The 24217-nt window shown below is 34.3% G+C and overlaps 2 protein-coding genes across 2 annotated transcripts; both read left to right on the top strand.

Moving 5' to 3' along the window:
• Nucleotides 1–4306: 4306 nt before the first annotated feature.
• LOC111055651 (zinc finger MYM-type protein 1-like) lies at nt 4307–7473 on the top strand. Its single transcript, XM_039443084.1, has one exon. It carries the CDS (start codon nt 6254–6256, stop codon nt 7235–7237), a length of 984 nt encoding a protein of 327 aa, XP_039299018.1. The 5' UTR covers nt 4307–6253; the 3' UTR covers nt 7238–7473.
• Nucleotides 7474–8956: 1483 nt separating this feature from the next.
• Nucleotides 8957–20684, top strand: LOC111051753. The gene is made up of 2 exons (XM_022338308.2): nt 8957–9142; nt 16748–20684. Exon 2 carries the CDS (start codon nt 16879–16881, stop codon nt 20128–20130), a length of 3252 nt encoding a protein of 1083 aa, XP_022194000.2. The 5' UTR covers nt 8957–9142; nt 16748–16878; the 3' UTR covers nt 20131–20684.
• Nucleotides 20685–24217: the final 3533 nt, after the last annotated feature.

Genomic DNA, 24217 nt, shown 5'->3' with positions numbered 1-24217 from the left:
AGCATGGTGAAAGAAGTTCAGTAATTTGTTGATAGAGTGCATCACTGCAGGTTATATAAGGTGTGTACTGCACCAAATGTAAGCCATTATCAGTTTTACCTTTGAACAGGAATCATGTCCTATTCTTTGTGTTCTGATATTTTGGTGGACAAGCCACAAACTCGCTCTATCCAGTGTGATCTTGATTCTGATATTTTGGACAAAGCTCAGTCGTCGCTACTTTACGATATTGAATCAACAAATTTCTATTATGAACCAAGGAGAAGCAGTACACCAATCCAGAAGTCGGGAGAGGAGGAGGGGGAGGGGGCGCCAGAGGTGGAGGAACAGAAACGTGAAGAGGAACAGAAAGGAGTGCAAAAGCAGACACCTACGAAAATTGCTACGGTTGATCTTCACTGGTTTAAGCAAACTTGTAATCAAATTATTGTGAAAGAACTTGCTATTGTCGATGAGAGCAATAATTATGTTGTATTTCATTTCAAATCACCATTTCCAAAGATGGAATTGACTACAAAATTGTTTAACGACGTAACATGGCTGGAACGTAACTATCATAAAATAAAATGGAGCGATGGAGATTTGGAATGGAATGAGACAATTATCCGTGAATACCTCGCAGGTTATGAAAAAATTTTTACAAAAGGAACTGAGAAAGCAAAGTTTTTGAGAAGATTGCATTCTAACGTACAATGCATACCGGAGGACTTTCTCAAGCCCGATTTCAGCTTTTTCACCACTTCGTGGTGTTATGATGCATGTAAGATACATAAGTATAGACCCGATGGAAGGTGTGCTTTATTCTCTGCCCAACATTATAATTCTCTGCTGTTTAAAAATATGTATCAAACAAATAATTTCTTGTGCGAGAATACTCGTATGAAAAGTATGAAATTGGCGCCTATGTATACGAATGCTCAGAAAAGAAACTTTGCACGTTATGGATTCTTCTACAACGGAAAGGAATTACAGTGTGTTTATTGCTCGCATGCACTGAGACTGCATAAAGCTCGCACATGTTGTCTGTCTACAGACAAAGAAAGACCGTTTAATTACTCTATAATAGTGCCAGCCTACACATAGTTTTACTACTCGACAACGATGGATCCGGCAAAGTGGTTAGCTGCTGACAACGAATTGGAAGTGAGGTTAAAAAACTGCATAGACTGGTATGATGAGTGTGAAAGTGCAATTCAGAAATCATCTAGTGAAAATTATAGTTTGGCGAAACAATTAAAGGCTATTTTTCTAAGCACAGTTAATTTGAACGATATAAAAGACTATTTGTGCTATTACCGTCCATACAATTTGTCAGTAGAAAAGGGAAAAAGGGAAATTATTTTTTCACTCATCTAGCATTCACTTTAATTTTACAGTATAAAGATGTATTCACTCAGTATAAAGATGGATTCACTTTAATTTGTCAGTAGAAAAGGGAAAAAGGGAAATTATTTTTTCACTCATCTAGCATTCACTTTAATTTTACAGTATAAAGATGTATTCACTCAGTATAAAGATGGATTCACTTTAATTTGTCAGTAGAAAAGGGAAAAAGGGAAATTATTTTTTCACTCATCTAGCATTCACTTTAATTTTACAGTATAAAGATGTATTCACTCAGTATAAAGATGGATTCACTTTAATTTGTCAGTAGAAAAGGGAAAAAGGGAAATTATTTTTTCACTCATCTAGCATTCACTTTAATTTTACAGTATAAAGATGTATTCACTCAGTATAAAGATGGATTCACTTTAATTTGTCAGTAGAAAAGGGAAAAAGGGAAATTATTTTTTCACTCATCTAGCATTCACTTTAATTTTACAGTATAAAGATGTATTCACTCAGTATAAAGATGGATTCACTTTAATTTGTCAGTAGAAAAGGGAAAAAGGGAAATTATTTTTTCACTCATCTAGCATTCACTTTAATTTTACAATATAAAACAATATTATGTTAAAAATATTGTTTTTCGTGAAATACAAATATTTTTTCAATAGTATTTCCACAATATTGTTTCAATATTTTACAATATTTTTTTCTAAATATTTATTGATATACTAAGTTTGTTTCAAAACAATGTTCATAAAATGTTAAAAAAATAATTTTCAATATTGTAAATACATTGTACCAATATTTTTTACAATATTGCTTAAATATTTTTCTGCTACTTGGGATCTGCAAAGGTGGAATGGGAGGAATAGGGTGGGTAATGGCTCTTGTGTGCTCTTTGAATCTTATGTTGGAATTTCTGGCTGTTTTTCCTATGTAGAATTTACTGCAATCTGTACAATTTAGTTTATAAACTCCTTGTCTATTGTGTTGTTGCTGAGGGGTGTTGTGTGGGGACAAGAACTTCTTGAGTGAATTTGTGGTTCTATATATGCAATCTTGTATTTCATTTTCTTGAATGAAGCTGCTATTTTGTAAGTTTTACTGTTGTGGTATGTGAAAGTGACGAATGCTGTGTGAGTGTCAGTATTGTAGCTGTCAATGTTTTGCAGATTGTTGTTGTTGTTTTGAATTTTATGTAATAGTAGTTTATCAATCATTGAGGGTTTGTATCCATTTTGTTGTGCGATATATTTTATTGTGTGCAGCTCAGTGTTGTAATCTGTGGTTGTCATTTCTATATATGTAATTTTTGTATGGTTGTCATTTTTCTATATATCTTATACTTTTCGAGATATCCGCTCTTGATGGTGTGACATTTTTAAAAAAAGTCATTTTCCTCCAATTTTCTGCTGTATTTATTCTATCATAACTTTTTGCAGATCGATGAGAAAACTCCATGTTGATTATGAGCCTATATAATAGAGCGACCATTTCGCTCTATAATTTCACAAGTTTATGCATTTCCACACTATACTGTTGCAGCAGCTTAAGTGTTGAGTGTGAAGTCTTCAGTTTTGCAATTGACCAATTGACAGAGAAATTTGAAGGGAAAGTTTTGAACACAATTTTCGACTTCACAGCTTTGTTAGGACCAGTTAGCAGATGAATATATACTCAGAGTCCCCATCTCTACCCCTTGTGCTAAGGGGATGAGGCGAGGCGCGAGGGTTGTTTAAAAGTTGTAGGTCAGCAATGTTTTGTTTTTAAAGTAATTTTCTTTACTTTAATGTTTTGCTCACACATTTTCGAGAAACATGCGTTCAACCAACATGACTAACTATTCAAAAATGAAGCTTGATAAATACTCCACAATTTTTGTTCAGTGGAGTTTTGTGATATTTTCAACAGTTTTCGAGTAATATCTTGAAAGTGTGAAATTGTTAAAATAACATCTTTTCATTCAAATTATTGCTCTTTCAGGGCTTATAACTCTCCAACAATACATGCTAGGAATGGATGCTAATCGTAGATTTGTAGAGCATTGATTTCCCTCCAACTCGATGTAGTAGAAAATATATAGAAAAAATTGTAGATATTGTAGGAAATTATGTAAGCTTCAATTTTACATAGAATAGTCATGTCCGTAAGATGCCTAGGTAGTTTACGAGTTTTATGCCAGAAACCAAAAATGGTAGGCTACCTTTGAACCACCCCACCCCCTTAGCACTGTGGGTAGGGGTAGGGAATTTTCATATGTTTACCTTCCTAGTACCCTAAATAGAGCTGGGGCGTCAAAATTTGTCCTCCAAACTTTTCCCTTCCCTCAGCAATAACCCTTCGATGACTGGACTAGAATCCATAGGCCTACACTAAATAGAATAATATAACTCCTACAAAAGAGAAAGCTTTTCTTAGAGAAGGCTATTTTCTGATTGGTTCTCAAGGAATCAATCAAGATTAACATAATTAACCTTTTGTGCAACCAGCACTTTCAGCCTGATATATTATCTTCTATTTCATTGAAATTTCCGGCTGACGGGCACATATCAAGCCGTGTAGTGCAGGCTATTTCTTTCAATTTCTTGAAAATTAATTCGATGAACAATGCACTTTTATATCTATCTATTTATATCATCTATCTATATGAGAGAAATTTAGGACAAAACAAGCAAGATACGAGGATCATTCCAGAATATAATTACACTTTTTTATTATTCTCCTGCACATGACAGGAAAAGGCTGAAATTTTCAGGCAACTTTCTTCTACGTTAAGTGGCGGCAATGCTGTAGAATTTTCATGCGGCTGTCATGATTTATTTTTTCAGTTAGGCCTACATGTAATCCAATTTAACGGAAAAGATAAATGCCATTGAAATTCACCTGGAGTTAGTGTAGTGTGTATGGTGACAAAGTTATGTCACGGCCAATCGTGACACGCCGTCGTTTGTTACAATCCTTGTTAATGTCGTTCATAGGCGCCGACTCCATGGGGCCCAAGGGGCTCGAGCCCCCCCAAAAATTTAGTTGAGGGGGCGGAGCCCCCCCAATAATTTGTTGAGAAGGATAATTACATTTTGCTTGTAAGTTTAAAGCATCGCGTGATACGCTACTATAAACTCTTTAAACAGTACTAAACCAATTACTCTCAACACAATGTCATACTGTGTTGTGCTTTTACGAACTTAATACGATGTAAAACTGAGTAAGTTTAGCCAAAGAGATGAGTGTTGAAGCATGAGGGTAAGGGGAGTCATAGATAGTTATAAGAATTTGGAACTGTGCTGCGACGCGAACCACTGTTATTGTTATTGTCTACTTGTTATTGTTATTGTCTAGAAGGCGTAGAGGGCGACGACCCGGTAAGTCAAACAACCCACCCCTCCCCGCACACTCATGCCAAAAATTGCGCCACTGCTCCTGCACTCACTCTAGCAGTGTGTCCAGCCGTAGTACATTTTGCGAGGGATATTTTGATAATTAGTACTTAATTTTTCCCGGGCTGGACACACTGCATTCTAGTCTGTCTTGTGTTGTGTAGTTGTGATAGTTGGCTAGTTGCTTCTTGCTTGTCAAGTGAGTTATGACACGGTCGCGTTCGCGTATAACCTAATTTCATGTGTTGACGTGTTGTTAGGGCTGCAATTGTTAGAATTGTGCACAGTATGTAGTGTTTTTAGAGTAAGTGTTTATTTTGTCGGCTTCTGCATTAGTGATTTTTTTTGTAGCCTATAATGGATAAATTCATCACTAAGAAGCCTCGCATTGACACTGCAACCCCGGCAAATGTCGAAACAACTGCTTCAACATCAGGCGTGAGCTTTTCACAGCAAAATACAAAACCTAATGACAAGCCTATTGGAGGAAGATCGTTCCAGAAGTCTTGGGTGACTAAATATAAATGGTTACAATATGACGCAACAATGGATAAAGTTTTTTGTCAGACCTGCAAAGAGGCAGAGGCCAAGGGCCTTCTCCAATTGACTACCAAGAAAGAAGATGCGTTTACTACTGTTGGTTTTTCTAACTGGAAAAAGGGATTGGACAAATTTCGTACTCATGAAAATACGTCTGTGCATAAGGAAGGAGTTTTAAAACTTTCATCTTTAGCAAAACCAAGTGTAGCCGCTCAATTAAATGATCAATTGAACAGTGACATGAAGAAAGCCCGTTTGGCTCTTGAAATTATTTTTACAACAGTTAAGTACCTTTGCCGGCAAGGTTTGGCCATAAGAGGACATGAAGATATTAACTCAAATTTTTTGCAATTGCTAGAACTTAGGAAAAAAGACGTTCCTGAGTTAAAAGACTGGTTGGGGCGTTCTGGGTATAAATGGATCTCACATGACGTTCAAAATGAGATAATTGATATATTGGGCAAATCTGTTGTGCGCTCAGTGCTAGATAAAATCAAGAATAGTGAACACTTTTCAATTATTGTGGACGAAACAAGTGATATATCGATTCATGAGCAAGTGTCATTTTGTGTTCGAACTGTAAGTGACGATTTAATAATCAATGAAGACTTTATTGGTTTATATGAGACTCCTAATACCGAAGCACAAACTCTTTTCAAAATTGTTAAGGACATTTTTGCGCGGCTTAATTTACCTATTGAAAAATTGAGAGGACAGTGCTATGATGGAGCGGCAAACATGAGAGGAAGATTTAAAGGCCTGCAAAAGTTACTTTTGGATATTCAGCCCCAGGCACACTACGTGCACTGTACAGCCCATAGTTTGAACTTAGCAGTGCAGGACAGCCTTTCTTGCCTCCCATGCATGAGGGATGTTATGGCCTTAGCCAAAGATCTAATAAATACAGTTAAGGAATCTAACAAAAGAATCAATTATTTAGAAACATACGCCTCGAAAGTGAAAATGATCAAGCCAATCTTCGACCACTTTGCCCGACCCGATGGACAATGCGAGCTTCAAGTATACAGAGGATTTTGAAAAACTATGAAGATCTCCTACAGTTTTTTGAGATATTTTCCTCAACAGACAAAACTGAAGCAGGTTATAAATGTGCGGGTTTTCTTGAATCTATGATACTGTTCAGGACTTATTTATTTTTGAATTTATATTGCCATGTAATGAACGTAGTAGAAGAAGTTAACGAAAACATTCAGAGCCCTCATCTAAGTGTAACTGAAGTGGAAGGCATGTTTAAAGGATTGATTAGCATTTTAGATGATAAGCGAGATGGCTTTGAGGAGTTTTGGAAGTCGTGCTTAAAAAACAAATTTTCACAAGTAGAAGAGCCTGTGATTCCAAGGAAACGGCGCGTTCCAAATAGATATGAAAACGACGGAGCCAGCTCACCACATAACTTCAACACCCCAAAGGACTACTTCAAAGCTCTCTACATCGAGGTGTGTGAAACGGTGCGATCTTGCATCAAAGAACGCTTTGAGTCCACGGGCTTGTCGCGGCTCGTTGCGGTCGAAAAAGAGTTTTTGAGTGTGTTAGTGGCGAACGAAGAAGGTTCAAGTTTCGAACAGTCGAAAGATTTTTTTAAAAATGACCTGGATGTTGAAAGGTTGCAAATACATCTAAACATGTTAGCCGATATTAATAGGCAAAATAATTTAAAAATGAAATCAATGCGTGATGTAAGGAAATATCTTTCACAAGAGCCAGCCATTAAAAAAATGCTGTCAGAAGTGGTTAAAGTGATCAAGCTTCTTCAAGTAGTGCCAATTTCGTCGGCAACGGCAGAACGCTCTTTTAGTGCACTCCGTCGACTGAAGACGTATCTGAGATCAACAATGGGACAGAAACGGCTGAACAATTTAGCAGTCCTTCACGCCCACCGTGATGTCCTGGACGAAGTTCACTTGAGCACGGTGATGAACGAGTTTATAAGCAGCAATGAACTCAGAAGGCATACTTTTTCAATGGTATAAGGAGAAGGACATTGGCCAATCAATGGATATGTATGTAAGTTAAACTGAATTAAATACAGTAATTATTTTATTCTTCATACTCTCTGTATTTTAAGTAAGTAGACCTAGGCTTTTTATCTTCTGAAAATTTGGCTTTTCGAGTAATATTAGATATTCTTTATGCTATTTTTAGTTCATTAATTTTGCTCATTTTTATTTTATTTTAGTGTGAAAGAGTAAAATGTGATTTGTTTCTGCCTATATTCTTTATACTGCATAATTAAATACAGCGTTTTAGGTCTTATAAATTCAAAATTGGTCCATGATTTAGGGACATTGGCCAACCAATCAATATGTATATATACATATTGGGTTAAATACAGTAATTTATTCTTCATACTCTCTGTATTTTTAATAAATAGAAAGAAGTAAGCTTTTTTCTTCCATAAATTTGACTTTTTGAAAAATATTTTATACCAGTAGTTAAATAAAGCATTTCTAGGCCTTATAAATTTAAAAAAAATTTGTTGGGGGGGGGGGGTTGGCGGACCACCCGGTTAGGGCCCCCCCAATAATTTTGACAAGTCGGCGCCTATGATGTCGTTTAACGTTAATAACGTCGTTATAACGTGCGAATAACGTCGTTTGTTCTCGTTTGTTCCAATCCTCTACTGAAGGTACAATAATATTACACAATGAACAACGAAACGGCCGTCCATCCACGTTACGTGGCCCTAGCATTGTCCAAGATGCCCAAAGACACTGTCCAAGGCCTTAGCCTTACGCTCGAAAAATGCATTACATACTCTCTCCAAATGTTGATATTAGTCATGCATACTACATAACTTGCGTTATCTCAGCCGCATTTTTATTTTTTCCTGTTAAAATAATGTTTGGCAGTGGAAGTGAGAGGTTGCTCCATATATTGCTGGATTGCTCCCAGCAACTGATGAATGAATCATGGCAGCCACATGAACATTTTACAGCACTGCCAGTAAAACTGGAAAAAAGTTCCCTGAAATTTCATCCTTTTCCTGTCATATACAGAGCTATATAAAAAAGTTCAACATCATTCTGGAAAAATCCTCATGAATTATATTAAACACATTTATACCCTATAAGATGTTTTCAATGATTCATAATAATATTCAGGAAACTCATGTTCGATCAAATTCACTAAAACTTCTCCAATAATATTTGCAGTCAAAATATGATTCTCAAAAATGAATTTATAATTGAAGGGGCGAACGTATTTCAAATGTCGAAAGCCTAATATTATTGAAAGAGCAAGCAAACCTAAACAATATATTTCAATTTCATTGATATTTTAATAATTAGAAAAGAAATGAATGTACAGTCAATAACGACTCTCAAGAATATATTTATTCTTAATGGAACGTACCGTACTAGAATCTCACAAATATAATAATTATTATTGCAGGAACAAAGAAGTATTCGAATATAGGATTCATATCTGAAAGAACTCAGAATTTTACAGATGAGTGTTGAGTAGAGATGTGACAAATAGGATACTGTGCAGGGTGTATGTTGTATGTAGGAACTTGACTTTCAGTCGGAATGGCAATGCAGCAGAACTGTTACCGACCGATAACGGTTCATGGACTTGGACAGTAAGAAATTATTGCTCTGTCGATGAAGAGAGGGCAATGCACACAGCACATTGCAGGATGGAGAGTGGATGACCTCAAAGCAAAGCGCTGGACAAGACTTGCATCTCTCCAGTAGTCCAGTTGCTCTCTTATCTCGTGTTGTGCTAGGCCTCAGCCCTGGTTTTAAAACTGGACGTCCTGTTTTTATATTATCGTGAAATAGCATACCGTTCAGCCGTATTCCACTTGTACCCGTGATTGTTAAATGGTCATCGAGAAAGCCGTTTGTGACTATTGGATCTGATCACCAGCACAAGTAAGTTGAGTTACACGTTTTCAAACATAGAATGTATTTGACAAAATTAATGTTATTTTAATAAATTATGAATTTGAACAAGAATTGTTGTTTTTATTTCAACAACAATTATTCTTGTCACAAATAAGTATAAGTTGATCAACACGTTTTCATTTTATCTATTTCAATCAACAATTAATCCACTCGATGTGATAAGAGATGCTTTAATTCAAGTGTAATGTTTTGTCAAAACGAAGATTTATTACAGTAACTTAGTAAAAAGTGAACACAGTGGATAATCTTCAATAAATTATAACATCTAGTAGGCCTATAATAAAAGTTCAGCATGTACGTTATCCATGAAGTAAATCATTCTAGCTCAACTGATTTTACTCTTTGTATAAGCAAAAATGAAGGAGCTTCAAATACTTTCAAAAAAGATAATGAGCTGGTATGGAGTTGAACTATAAATTGATAAAAATCTAGTAATTGACAGATCCTCAATAATCTAGAAGAGTCTTATTTTGGAGTAGAATAAAAAAACGAAAATTCATGATTAGGTAGTTCTAGTTACTCATTATTTTCAAACGCTTGAGTCTTGGGAGAGCAAACAAATACCAACACTGGTAATGAGTACCTATAGATGGTGTATAGAGTATGATATTTATATCACTGAATACACTGAGGAACGTGTATTTCTAGAAAGAAATGACAGGATAACTCATTACCGGTGTTGGTATTTGCCGGCTCTTCAGAATTCTTAATATCCCTACTTTATTTCTTGAAAGAAATTATACGTGTTATACAAGCTTTACATATTGTGAATAGTATGAATAGCATAGGTTTTGATTAGCATGTACCTATTTTTCAAGGTGAAAACTATAGGTCTGGAAACTATATAAAAAGTACATATTGCTCAGTAGTCCTATATTATTATTCAACAAAGAGTAGTTGGTTATTTCTTCTTTTTAGGAATAAAAATAAGTTATTTTGTTTTCCAAGAAAATATTCACATCAAAGTATGTTTATAAAATATTGTTCATTTTTGAATTGGTAAAATGTATACTATGTAAGTTACTATAACTTGAAAGTGGAAATATATATAACTCTCTTCGTAGGAGACAATGATTATATAGTTTATAATGCCAATAATATTCTATAATTTATTTTAATAATGCTTTACACAAAGGCGAAAAGTTATCTTGCAAATCACGACATGGATTATTTCTCTAGTTATAGTTATAATTTATAATATTATGTTCTTCCCAATTGAATCAAAAGTAATTAATTTTTTGCCCATCACCCAACAAATTTGTAAAAAATTAAAGATTACTGTGAATTAGGTAATAAAATTCAATTGCTTATTAATACTAGCCTATTACTCGAAATATATTCTTCAAGAGAACGTGTATGATGAAATAGATGGGATGTAGAAAACAAATTATAAATATATTTTTTTAAATAGTAAGATTATTTTGCACAGTTCATGCAAGCAGTGAATTGACTAGAGCTAAAACATGTTTTAGAGATTAAAGAGAAAAATGTATCAGGCTATGGATGAATCAGCACTGCTACTGCTTTTGAGTAATATGATTTTAAAAATGTACGTGCTTTATAAATTTTCAATTAAGTTACAAAACTAGAAAAGAAATACAATAGCTATTAAAACATGATAGTACGATGAACACTCACTAGGTATGATGGTATGATTTAATCTTCAGTGATAGTCCTATTCAAAGAAAGAAATTTGAATAGTATTTTTACAACAATATTAAAAGACTTGTAATTGTCTCAACCAATGATTTATTCAAACATTTTGAGAAATAAGTTTGTTACACCATTATCAACCTCCTGTAAACCCTACTAAAACTGAGTTTTAAAACAAACAGTGTTGTTTTATTAAATTATCAATATCTAGTGAACTAACGTTTTAATCTTGAAGTCTAGATAAGTTATTAGAGATTGATACTGTTGTAGCAACTGGAACTAGTTTTTCAAAATGATTTTGAAATGAAATGAACAGTTGTTGTGGAAATTCCAGATCGTTTTCTAACTTTATATGGATGTCTAGCACAACATTACCTTCACAACGACACACAGATAATGATGAGTGAGAGCAAATGATAATGATTAAAAGTAGAAAAATATAAACAAATTTTCACATGAAGCGTATATGAATCATATACAATCAAAATGTAGGCATATATCGTACCTATCTAATTAAATAATATCAAAGTATGGACATAAATTGATAAGAATGACACAAGATACTGTAATTTTTACATAGAAGTAACCAGTCATAATTTTTTTAACGTTATTGAACTTTGTTATCAACATTGAAAATTAATATTGCGTGAAGTATTTCGCGTAATATCATCAATATTTCCTGTGTAGACAGTAAGTTAGGATACCGTATTCATTGTGAACCGAATCACTATTATAAAGTGATAGGAATAAATGAATTATTGGCTAATATTAATCAGTAACGATTGAGTCATAATTTCTCAAATTTAAGGCTACAGTACCTACTTTATTGAATGTTTCACACTAATGTTTCTAATCATCATTCCTCTCACTCATTACCCACGCACAAGCCCAAGAGCTTATGTGGGCATCACCCTCAGTATTATTATTATTATTTATAACGTTCTTGACTTAGACACATTGGACAACTACAAAACAAAATTATATATTATCAAGTGAGTTATATTGCTGTGAATGATCCAAGTTAATGTAAGATGTTGGTGATTATTTCGCACACCAAAGTACTCTGTGTACTTCTTGACTTATACATATGGTCTTCCAGTTTCCAGCCACCATTAATGACACTAATTACTTCCAGTTTCCAACCATAGAATAAATGCAAATTTGTTCAATTTCAAGCACTCACAGTAGCCTTTTACACGGTTATTTTCTGCACAATTAATTATTATTGTATAATAATTCGTTCTCAACTCCGTTAATGAGTTGAGATTTAAGTTTTCATTTGTATGTATTTTTTAACACAAATTACTTTTCAATGACTACTTTTTTACTGTTACATGATCATATATCGTTACCGATACATATGTGAGGGAATTCTTGATTTTTTTATTATCTTAACAATAAAGAGTATCTATAGTTTAGTAATATTCATCATTCATTCACAACATTTTATCAAGTGCTGTTTAATAGTTAGATTTATCGTAAATTTGTTTCATTTTTCCCCCATTTTCAGAGCTTGATACTCTTGTTTATACTCTAATTGAGCTCTTGTTGTTGTTGCTATAGATTGGGGTTTCCAGATCGGCAGTGTCATTTGGTTACGGTACCCAAGTGTCATCTAGGTTGTGAAGGCGCTGAGATAAGAATAAAAAGTTATCTTTGTAGTTTGTAACGTCTTCATTTATATATTTGTTTCAGTTTCCAGTGCTTGTTTGTGGAATCTAGTTAAAAAGTAATGTGTGATAGTGATGTGTAGCCGTGAAATAAGAATGTTTGCTATTAGTTTTTGTAGTTGCATGAGTTTGATAAGGAGCATCTCTTTTACCTCTCAGCGCCTTCACAACTCAGATGCTGCTTGGATTACCGAATGACACTGCCGATCTAAAAAAACCCAGTTCTTTGGCAACAAAATGATTATAAATTATTCATAAAACATTTTATTCTTTGTATTGATTAATCTTCAATAGATAATGGAATAATAATTATAGAGAAATAGAATCAATGAATCACATACAGTGAATATTGCCACTTAAGGAATAGCACCCCATTTCGTTATCTTAAATAAAGTAACTAATCCACTATTGAATAAGTACTGCTATAAAATCAAGTGGTATGGATCAAAGATAACCAATTAATGTGGAAATATATCAGAAATAACAATAAAAAATAATCAGTCTATAATTCTACTTCTCCATTTTTGAGCTCTGGACCAGTTTTATGGCCTCAAAAAGTGGAATTAACAGTTTTCAACTATCCCTCCATGGTGAGCTATGAATATTTCTCGAATAATATTTTTCATATCAAGAAATCTCATGATTGTCACTAAAATACATCATTGTCCATGCACTGGATGAACTGAGATTAATATTGTACTGTAATACTAGATACTGTACTGAGATTAATATTCCTACATGAAAATATAAAATTATTTAGTCAATGTACATGTTGGTAATTTAACAAATAATATACTGTTTTCGCTATTCAGCCTACAGTTTTTAATCTTGCTAAAAACTATTAATAGTAAAACGATTCATTCGCATTGTGATATAATTATTATACGACCTTTCAAGTTTCTGATTTTCATTGAACAAAATCGTTAGGAGCCTGATGAAATTCTCTATTGTTGAAAACGGAAATGTTGACTTTTGACCGACTTAAACTAATAAGCTAATATTGTCGAGAGTAACAAACAGTTCTAAGGATTCAGAGAAAACATTTCTTTTTAGTTCAGCTAAACTGCTGAAGCCCAGTTTTTTAATTTTAAAATCTTATTTCCATAGAAAATACACGGTTGGTATTGCGTGCCTAATCTACATGACACACATCAATGATTCTATGGAAAAATGTAGTTCTTCATACAAAATTATGGCAAGAATAATAAGATTTTCAAGCAGTCTCCAATGTCCGGTTGTGGAACATTGCTTTGATCGCTAGTTGTGAAAACATGGCATGGACGATCGTGTAACCACCTCTCACTAGCAGCAGCGATTGATTTATCACAATATATTTTTAATATCCTTCGTTATGACTGTGCATCAAGTTATTGACAACCGAAATATATCAGAAAAAAAGAAAGTGAAAAATGCGCGCGCTTATAAAGTTGTTATTTCTATTATAGTGTCGCATTTAAATTTCCATAAACTTTCAATGGCTCGTTTTTGGACTACTTTCAATTCAGGTCAACTGCCTGATGGTGTCGTCTCATCATCATCATCTCCTTAGTGACCAAACCTTTCATCACACTCGCTTTCTCACTCTTTCTCTGGAGCGCTCTTCTTCATCTTGTTTTTCTCCCCCGACACCATCACTTTTTTCTTCATTTTTTATCTACACACACACTCTCTCTCTCTTTCTTAACTATATCACGGAGAAAATCCTTCTATCCAAAAAATAAGTGATCCATAGATAGGTTTCGAGATTCGAAGGAATAGGTTTATTGATTCATTTCATTTATTGCACAAAACACTGTAATCATAATATTATAATTATGACCATGGAGGAAAAACTAGTAGGCTGAGCATTTCTCTCCAAAATTTTGATAGAAAGTTTATGTTGTCAAAAGTATTATTAGGTTATAAAAGCACACATCACTGCTACGCTACTCAATTTTCGGTCCAGGAATTTGAAAATTTCGAAGGTTGAAGTAACAAGAAATAGAATAAATAAATGCATCACAGAAAACAAAAAAATTAAAACTTGATAAATATTGTTCTTATTGCACAAACCTACTCACTATGATACAGCTGATTCACAGACTATTTTAGATACATCATTTTTTATGAATTTATGTTTTACTAGAATGGAAAAAATATTGGCGCGCTTATTAAGTTATTTTTTTTATTGTAGTGGATCATTCTATTAAACTGACCCTGTGCAGTGCAAAGTACATTTGCTTTGAAAATTACTTGTTACTTGTATAAAAATAACTTCTACCATAGCAGTTATTTTTGTCAACATTATAACCATAGAGCAGCATGCACACAGGGACATTTGTAGCGGCTTGGAAATGTCCGGAACTCAAATGGCATTTCCGATTCCGTGTTTTCCGGACGCTTAGTTGACGCACATTTTGCCCTATGTGCACGTTAGTTCCTTGCATTTTTTTCCTTTTTGATTGCGTTTAATATCGACCAATTGCATTGCGACTGTTAATAAGTATCACTGGCAGGTAACCTGTGCTCCGCAAAGGTCTAGTATTAAAAACTTGACAAACTGAAAACTTGACCTATACTGGAATCTCAAAGAATTTTTAATAGGCCTATGACTATTCATCTTTATAACCATCCTCGGTAAATGAAGAATCTATATGCAAAATTCCAAGTTAATCAGTCCAATAGTTCAGACGTGATTATGCGTCATTCGTGAATTTCCTATTCCTTACCTACGTGTTTAAGCCGATTCTTTCCTTTATTATATTATAGATTACCATGTAGATAGATGATTAAAATTTATTAGTATCTTCATTATTTATTAAGATTAGTATAAACTTCATTATTGAATGTGGATAACTTTTAAACAGTTTGAGATATCGATGCACGGTTTTTGCCATTCATTTTCTCTTGAAATTCTGAATCGAAGTCATGCATCATATGACCACTTTCCTTTTTAAAAAATGAGGTTGGATTGAAAATTGGGTTCCAAGATGGCAGACAAAAATATTGATTCGACAGGAAATTAATTAATTTTATTCGAATAGAATCCCCAATCAGACCTATCGTCAAATTTCCATTTTAAAAGATAATATTCAGCTGTTTCCATATTTTTCTCCAACCTGTATATACCGTAGTATAGATATGGAAAAAGGATATATATAGATAGAAAAAGAATGAGAAGATGAAAAATACACTATGGATAGAACCGTTGAATAAACTTATTCTATCTATGATCACACTCAAGCAAAGTTAGCAAAGTATAATAAACTAGAAGCATGAAGATTTTAAAACTTGGCAAGCTGAAGACTTGACAAACTGAAACTTGACTTAATGAAATCTTGAAGAATTAAAAATATACCCATAACCATCCTCGGTAAATTGAGAATTTATATTTAAAATTCCAAGTTTATCAGTTGAGTAATTCAGACGCGTCATTATGATGCGTCATTCGTGAATTTCCTATCCCGTACGTGTATAAGCCGATTCTTTCCTTTATTATATTATAGATAATTATGTGTGATGATTATTTTTCATTAGTCTAAATTTTTTATTATTTGATACTACATAAGAAAAACTGTGATTTTCATAACCATCTGTGTTTATTTTACATCGAAATAAAAAGGAACTAGTTTTATGTTGTTACACCATAACTAATCTCCACTGATGAGTTGAAATATGACTCAATAAAAACTACATTGAATTTCACATGAATACAAAGTAATCATACTGGTATTAATACTCATTCTAAGAGTATGATAACATTGAAAGCACATAGGCCTATGTGGTGGTGAACGCGAGACCATGCATGACTAAGCATGCACATGAGAAATAAACTCTGGAAAGATCCATACAAATAACACTTGTCTGTCACTGTTCACAATAAACGCCACCAACTAGTGCACGCATTTAGTGTGAATGTTCCTATGATCTTTCCAGATTTTGTTTCTCATCTGCACGCGTGCTCATGCATGGTCTCGCGTGGACTTGCACAAACATGCATCAATGGGATATATTTCACGTTTATTTACTGAGAATCAATAAGCTCTAGTACATTGAGTATCACTATAGATTGATTAAGGTGTAACAATAAAAATTAATTCATATTATTTATGTATGCTAATATTAATTAGTATTAGTATTTATATGTATTATTTCATATTTATTTCTATAAATAATTATCAATTGTGACAATGCCAAGTTTTTTCATTCATTATGGATATCTACTACAATAACATCCGGACTAATACACAGAACATCTTGCTTTTTTCAGACTCCCAGAAGAATTGTGGACCTTGAATGCTCTCAGCTTCTCCAGCAGATGAGGAGTGAAGCAGCATCCAGGTGCCTCAGATTTCTTCCAGAAACGTGAAAAGATGAGATGATTAGTGTCGGTGTGGGATAATGTTTCAGTCAAACTCTAACGCCTACACACAATTGGAACAAGATAAAGCTCCATCCGAAGTGTCGAATAGGAAAAGCACCGGATTCCACCTGACCAACGTATTGGAATTGGATGCCGACGATGAGGGAAGCATAATTAAGCAGAGAATTGATTTGATGTTCGACGAAAATCAATCAAATATCACAGGATCAGCTGATAATCCTGATAATCTAGCTGGTCCCCTATCTTCGTCTGAAACCAGCAGAACCCACTCCAATATCCTTGACCAATCCTCCGGCAATCAAACGGACAGAAAAAAGGTGAAGAACATTGTTCAAGCACGTATTGAGAAAATGTTCACTGACGTTAGTTCATCTGAGTTTGAGGAGGATATTGGCCGGGCTAGCAGAAACATTCTACGGTATCAAGTCGATTACATAGGGTCATTACCACTCAACAATAAAATCACCTCATTGGAGGGTTTGCAAGAACCTTTGAAAAATCTCTATTTCACTTACAGAAAAACTAGATATCCAGGCTCCCATAGGCTCCCAAATTTCAAGTCCATTCTGGAAATTTCTGATCACGGATTGAAAGTGCACAACTTTGATGAGAAGCATGGCCATGTGATTGAAGAGCTGAATCCATTTCCCAAGATTGCAGTGTGGGCATCTATGAAGTTTGTTTACCGACCTAGCCGAAGTGGAAAAATGGGATACGAGTATGCGTTTCTCCCAATTGTGATTGATCCCAAGAATAGTGAAAGATCTGGTTTGTTTCGAGAACTAAACCACGAGGATTTCCCGTATGCTATTGAACGGACGTACGACGATCATTCACCACTGTTTGTTGTCATCATGAAAAAGAGTGACTACTATACGAGTAATAGTTTACAGTGTCACGGTTTTGTCTGTGCTACTTGCGAAGATGCTATTGTTCTGGCAGCAAACCTTTATAAGGCATTAGTTGCCGCAATGAACTATAATCAACTGAATGCAGCTAAAAAGAAGAAGAAAATTAAATGCCGGTATGGATTAGGTGTAGTCAAAAGTGTAGGCAGTTCCAGTATAGGAGATGAACATGAGTTTCTATTTGCCAAGGAACAGACAATATTGAAAGGTAATACAAAATCGATTGCTTCAAAAACTGACTCCAAACAATCTGATAGACTGAAACAGTTCCAGTTTGATGGTGAAAATGAACAATTGCAAGTTGAAAATAATTCGATTAATAATATTGACAGTGATGAACAAAAGTCAGAAAGAGAAGTGAAAACTGGTATCATAAAATCTGACACAATGGAGGATGTAGATTATATTAAAACAATAGAAACTACCTACTGTGATCATTCTTCCAACCCCACCAAAAAAACTCTCACAAATAATGAGAGTTTTGACTCAGGTGATGTACTCACCCGAGTAGTGATTCCTAGAAGTGGAAGTTTCATGAACGTGTCAGTGCCAATTTCATCAAGGTACAACAGACCAATCAAAAACTATGGCAAAGGCTCCCAATTGAATCAAAGAAAAAATAGCATACACAGCCCTCTCGGATTCAAAGAGCTATTCAACGAGTTTCATATTCAAGAAGGCTTGAACAACATTGATGAAATTCTTAGTACAATAATAAACGTCAATGGAATGTCTTTCAATAGTCTAAAACCTATATATAAGGAGTTTATATTCAAATTTGCTGTAACATTAACCAAAGATGAGCTCTACCAAAGAAGTAAGTCTATAATGCAAAAGCAGAAGAGAAAGAAAAGGAAAATCATGCAGAGAACATATAAAACTAGTAGAAAGTTGAAAAGATTTTTCCACGCTCCATGGTCAAAATTGAGGCCAAGAAAATACAGCAACAAAAAACCATTCATAACAACAGTGTCTTCCTTCTTTGAAAACTTCAGACCACGTCGACGCACATTCAAAGCGAAAAGTAAACTAAAAAAACATAACATCTCTATGACATCAGCTAGTGACTCCTTCCTCGGTCTCAATAAAGTGAGAAACCCGAATCTCATGTATGATGCCACAAATACATCTTACTCTCGAAAACCTTTTTATCTTTGGAACAACATGCAAAACAGTGAAGTGAAGCCTCAAGATGCCGGACAGTACATACATGATCCAATACTCAGTTTCAATTCGTTGAGCTTGGCTCCAAGGAGTGATTATCTAGGTAGTCGTCAACCAAACTCGCTCGGATATTTCTCCTGTAGTGACAACAGTGAGTCATGCGCTTACAACACTTCTCAACGGTGCTACTGCTCAATGAAAAATCATATCCATAACGATAAAACTCTTGTAAATAAAATGACTCCAGTATCTAGCTGCAGTTGCGACACGGATAGTTGTCTCGAGAGTGAAAAATGTTACTGCAATCAATCTCAGAAGCCTTCTATGATAGAGCAGTTGAAACAACAAGGTTTTGCCGCTTCCGAGTCGAGTTTATCACGACCTGGATCACCTGCACTTGTTCCCAGTAGGAAACTAGGAGACAATCGCAAAGCAAACCACATGAAATCTTGTGTAAAGCCATCTAAGAGCTTGGAATTTTTCCAGATGGAATATAAACCGAGAAACAATATAAAATCGAGAAGATCATCTGGAGACTATGATATGTTCCAAACATTGTATAGCTGTGATGATCAATGGCAAGGCCACCAACAGTTCAAAGCAGTTCACAAGCGATTCGAAAACAACAAACGATTTGTTAGAAACGATAGCATATCGACATCAAATTTCCAAAATATATTGAGAAACGTACCCTTGTTCAAATATAACGACGATCTAGATGATTCTTTGCACATCATGTCTGAAGACTTCTGTTCGAGGAAGAGTGTTTGTCGGGACAGTTTTGCTGACGATAGTGATTTTGTTGACGACATAGATGAATGCTGTGATGCAAGTGTAAACCGTAGTCGATTTTTTGCACAGGAAAAACGAAGTCAAAACAAAATTCTAGTTGTATCAGCGAGAGATCAGAAAGGTCAGATTAAGAATGTGTTCACACCAATGGGTTATGGAAGTCGTAGATCATCAAACATAGGCCGCAGTCGCAGTGATCAAGACAGTGATGTAATGTCCGTTAAAAAGTCAGCTGAAATCGCTGCTCTGTTTTCTGGTGTCAAGATCGACAAGAGACATTTCAATCAGTCATCCAGTGATAACAGAATCTCTTCTCTCAATGCTTCTGAATCACTTTTGTGGAGAGGGGGCAGCTTGTGTATAAAGAACTCCAATCTTGAGAATTCTCTCGGCTATTTTCCTTGAATGAATTGAGTGAACTAGAATCAAAGACAGATTTGATGATGGAGAATATTATAACAACTATCGTGATCACCATGAATAACATAGGATTAAGATCAATGTTTATGTGTGGAAATAAGACTTTCAGGCTGAAATAAATCTATATTATAGCTTAAGAAGTTCATACTAAAATTTATAAAAGTTGACAGTAGAATCGGAAACAAATAATAATGCCGAGCCTTATTTATAATTCTATAAGACATTACAAATTCATGAGAGTATACATTACTTAAAATGTTTGAGTAGAGTGTCATGAAGCTCTCATTATTACAAATGTCGATAATGCATAATCTATAAAGCTCTAGAAGCAAGACCACCACAATATCAATCAATCTGTTCTTAATTACAAGTACCAAAGTGGCTAACTTTTTCTTAATATGAACCTACTGATCAGAAATAAAAATCTTTCATTCATGTGAATGAAACAAAGTATAAAGTATAATAAATTACTTGAAATATAAATTATACAATTATAAATATGAATTATATAAATTACTTTGAATCAATCGAATTGCTTGAGTGAACTGACTATATATTCACGATTTGAAATAAACAAATTTACAAACTTCAACAATACTCCAATGAGATAAATGTGACAAATGCACTTCACTCAGACAACTAAATTTCCGTCTGAGTACACAAATATAGAACAATAAGATTATAATATTTAACATTTGAACAAGGCATAATAAAGCATAGATCTATCTCTTTTCGCGAGAATTTGTCGACCTCATGAAGGCTACACTGGGTACGAATCTCAACGAAGAGTTGAAAACTTAATATGAAATATTCTGTTGATTTTTTCAATCTATTGTATTGGAAGGAGTGAAAATGTTATTTCACAAAAATTATATTTGAGCACATTCGTATGTATATACAAAGTGCGCCAGAGAAACTTACTTATTTGAAAGGTCAATAAAAACAAAAGTACTTTAGATATCGTTTCAATCTTTTTTTCATACAATATCTCAATTTTTCCATGCAGTCTTGAAAATGACATCAGACCAATGGCGACCCCCATTGCGCATACACTGATAAAGTCGATTCTTGAAATTTCGTTGCACTATATCAATCGGTATGTTGGCAACGGCATCGTGAATGTTGTTCTTGAGGTGTGCTATGGTCCGTGGTCGATCGACATAAACCAGGGATTTCAAATAGCCCCATAAAAAAATCGCATTGAGGAAACGCATGTGAAAATGAGCCTTGTCAAGACGCGTCTTTAAGCAGGTTGTCAATCAGCATATCTCATGCATTTTGACAGGCAACAAAATCACGTTCAGTCAATTCTTGAACAACAGCCAATTTATAGGGATGAAGTTGGAGGTCCTCATGGAAAATTCGACGAACAGTGGAGTCAGAAATTGTCATAGCAGCTGCGTGTTTGCGAGCCGAACGCCGGGGAGAACGAACAACTGACTGCCTCACTCTTTTGATATTTTCTGGTGTTCTGATGGTTCATTGAAGTCCATTTCTGGGTTTAGCGACTCTTCCACACTCCTTAAATGAGTTAACCCACGACAGAATCGAATTATGGCTGGATTGAGTCTGTGGGGAGGAATTTCAAATTGAGCGCGGAAGGTGATCGACCTTTAGAAAAGAAGCCCTCAACTGCGAAGGGCCGCTGCTCTCTAGACCGGATCATGATGACTACTCGAGAGAGGATAAATTTGAGAACTTGCCCCTCCAGATGCGCCCCCTCCTGCCCCTCTACATGACCAATACAACGCACGGGATTTTTTTCAAATAAGTGAGTTTCTCTGGCGCACCTTGCATAAATATACCGTTTTCTGCTGAGTAAATGTAATACATGAAGTAATTCTTCAATTTTTTATTCTATCACGATATCACAAACAGCAATAATCAATTAGTGAATTGGAACAATTTATTAGTGAACATGGAACAATAATGGTGACAAGCAGTCTATTTAATGAGTAGAAAACTTACTAATTTTAACCGGAAAGATAATATATAGGACCATATAGGAATGAAGTTGAGCATTTGCTTGTACTTCTAAAATATTTAGCAAATGCATTTTCTATGAATAAACGTGAGCTCATGCTCATAGAAAAATAGTTTGAGCATTTGCTCGAAAGTAAAGCTTATGCTGAAAATTGTATGAATAAGCTAGAGCATTTGCTCAACTTTTGAAGCAAATACTTCAAAAAAGGTGAGTCTAGTCTAGAGCAGCTTTTCACCTTTTGCTCATAGTGAAATGGCTCAACTAATTCGTGCGAGGAATAGGAAACTATACCAGATACGTCCACAACCAATAGTTGAGAACTCTAAAACTCTTTTTAGATTCAACCATGGAAATGTCCAGTGGATGGCTGAACATTTTCATCTATTTTATAATAAGAGAGAGTAGGGTTGAGTTTGTTCGCATCAAAACATGTCAACTTGTGGATTGTATACCGGAAAAACGGAAATGATTTGGATATTCAAATTTCGTACATAGATTCTAAAATTCAATCTCGTGCACCTCGAAGCCCAAATTTAAATTTTCCTTCTAGATTTTTCAGTATAAATGTTTAAATTTCATTTATGGGACATGAAATTTCATACGGCTTACATTGTTGTAAAATATGTTTGTTTATAACGAGGTTATAAGGTTGCTACAATACATTCAAATTAGAGCGGAGCCGTGGTGTAGTGGTAGCACACTCGGCTTGGAGCGAATAATTCTCTGATCGAATCCTGATTCTTCAATTTTTTTTGTTCTTGATTTTTTCCCTCAAAACGTATTATTATAAATTATTTTTTGAAGGAAGTTTTTTTCATTATGATTGAACTTAGATTTCATCAAATAATTATTTAATGTAAAATTTTGCAACCAGTACAAATGAAATGAACATACGTTTCATGCTGTATCATTGAAATTCATAAGAAAAACATGAATAGTTCACAATAAAATTAGTATTAATTTATATTATTCAGTTATAATGTACTATCATACACAAATTCGGAGTGAAACGAATATTTTTATTTATTTATTACAAAAAACGAGGAAGACTACAGGCATTGAGCCCAAAACAGTCTTCAATAATATTTAGTACCTATTGTAGGTATTTTGTTTGGAATTAAGGAAACAAAAGGCTACCTGATTCAAATTGAGGAGGATCTAATCGATACTAAAATTATTGATGTATTGAAAAAATGAATATGCTACTGTTAGGTTTTCAAGTATATAATGTCTTCTTCAGTTATCTATTGTAATGGAAAGAATTGGCTTATACACATACGGGATAGGAAATACATGAATGACGCATCATCACGTCTCAACTACTCAACTGATTATCTTGAAAATTTATATATATATATATATATATTATATATATATATATATATATATATATATATATATAAATATATATCATTTATCGGGGATCGTTATAGGGCTATTTTAAATTCCTTAAGATTTTATTAAATCAAGTTTTCAGTTTGTCAAGTTTTTATTAGACCCTTGCGGAGCACGGGTTACCTGCTAGTAGGAAATATGAATGGAAAGAGAGAAGGAATTCTACACAAGAGTTGCTGATATTTTTGAGGTTAGTATAAATAATTATTAAAGCAAAATTGACTGCTTTTTCAATAGATGAGATAGCATTCAAACAATTCTAACCTTTCACTATAAAAACAAAGTGAGACGAATGAGCTGATGAAAAATCTTTAGAATACGTGAGCATTTGCTCCAGAGTTCAGTTCATTACCTCCGAGATATTATGAGGTAAAGCTTATTCATATAAATATGAGAAAATGCTTATGCTTCTACCTAATGCACATGAGCAAAACCCTATGCTCCATGATCATGCTCAAGAGCATATGCTCAGTTTTTATTCATACGGCCCAATGTCTCTTCCGTTATGCAAGTGAGTAATTAGTAAATTAATAATAATAATAATAATAATAATAATAATAATAATAATAATATAATAATAATAATAATAATAATAATAATAATGATAATAACGAGGCCAAATATCAGGAGAGGGTGATGGAGCTATACAGTTGACTGAGGAAGTGCTTATTCAGAGTTTAGGCAGGCCACATG

Source organism: Nilaparvata lugens, chromosome X, assembly GCF_014356525.2.
Source record: "Nilaparvata lugens isolate BPH chromosome X, ASM1435652v1, whole genome shotgun sequence".
NCBI classification, from domain to species: domain Eukaryota; kingdom Metazoa; phylum Arthropoda; class Insecta; order Hemiptera; family Delphacidae; genus Nilaparvata; species Nilaparvata lugens.
This window is presented reverse-complemented; position numbering and strand designations above follow the sequence as displayed.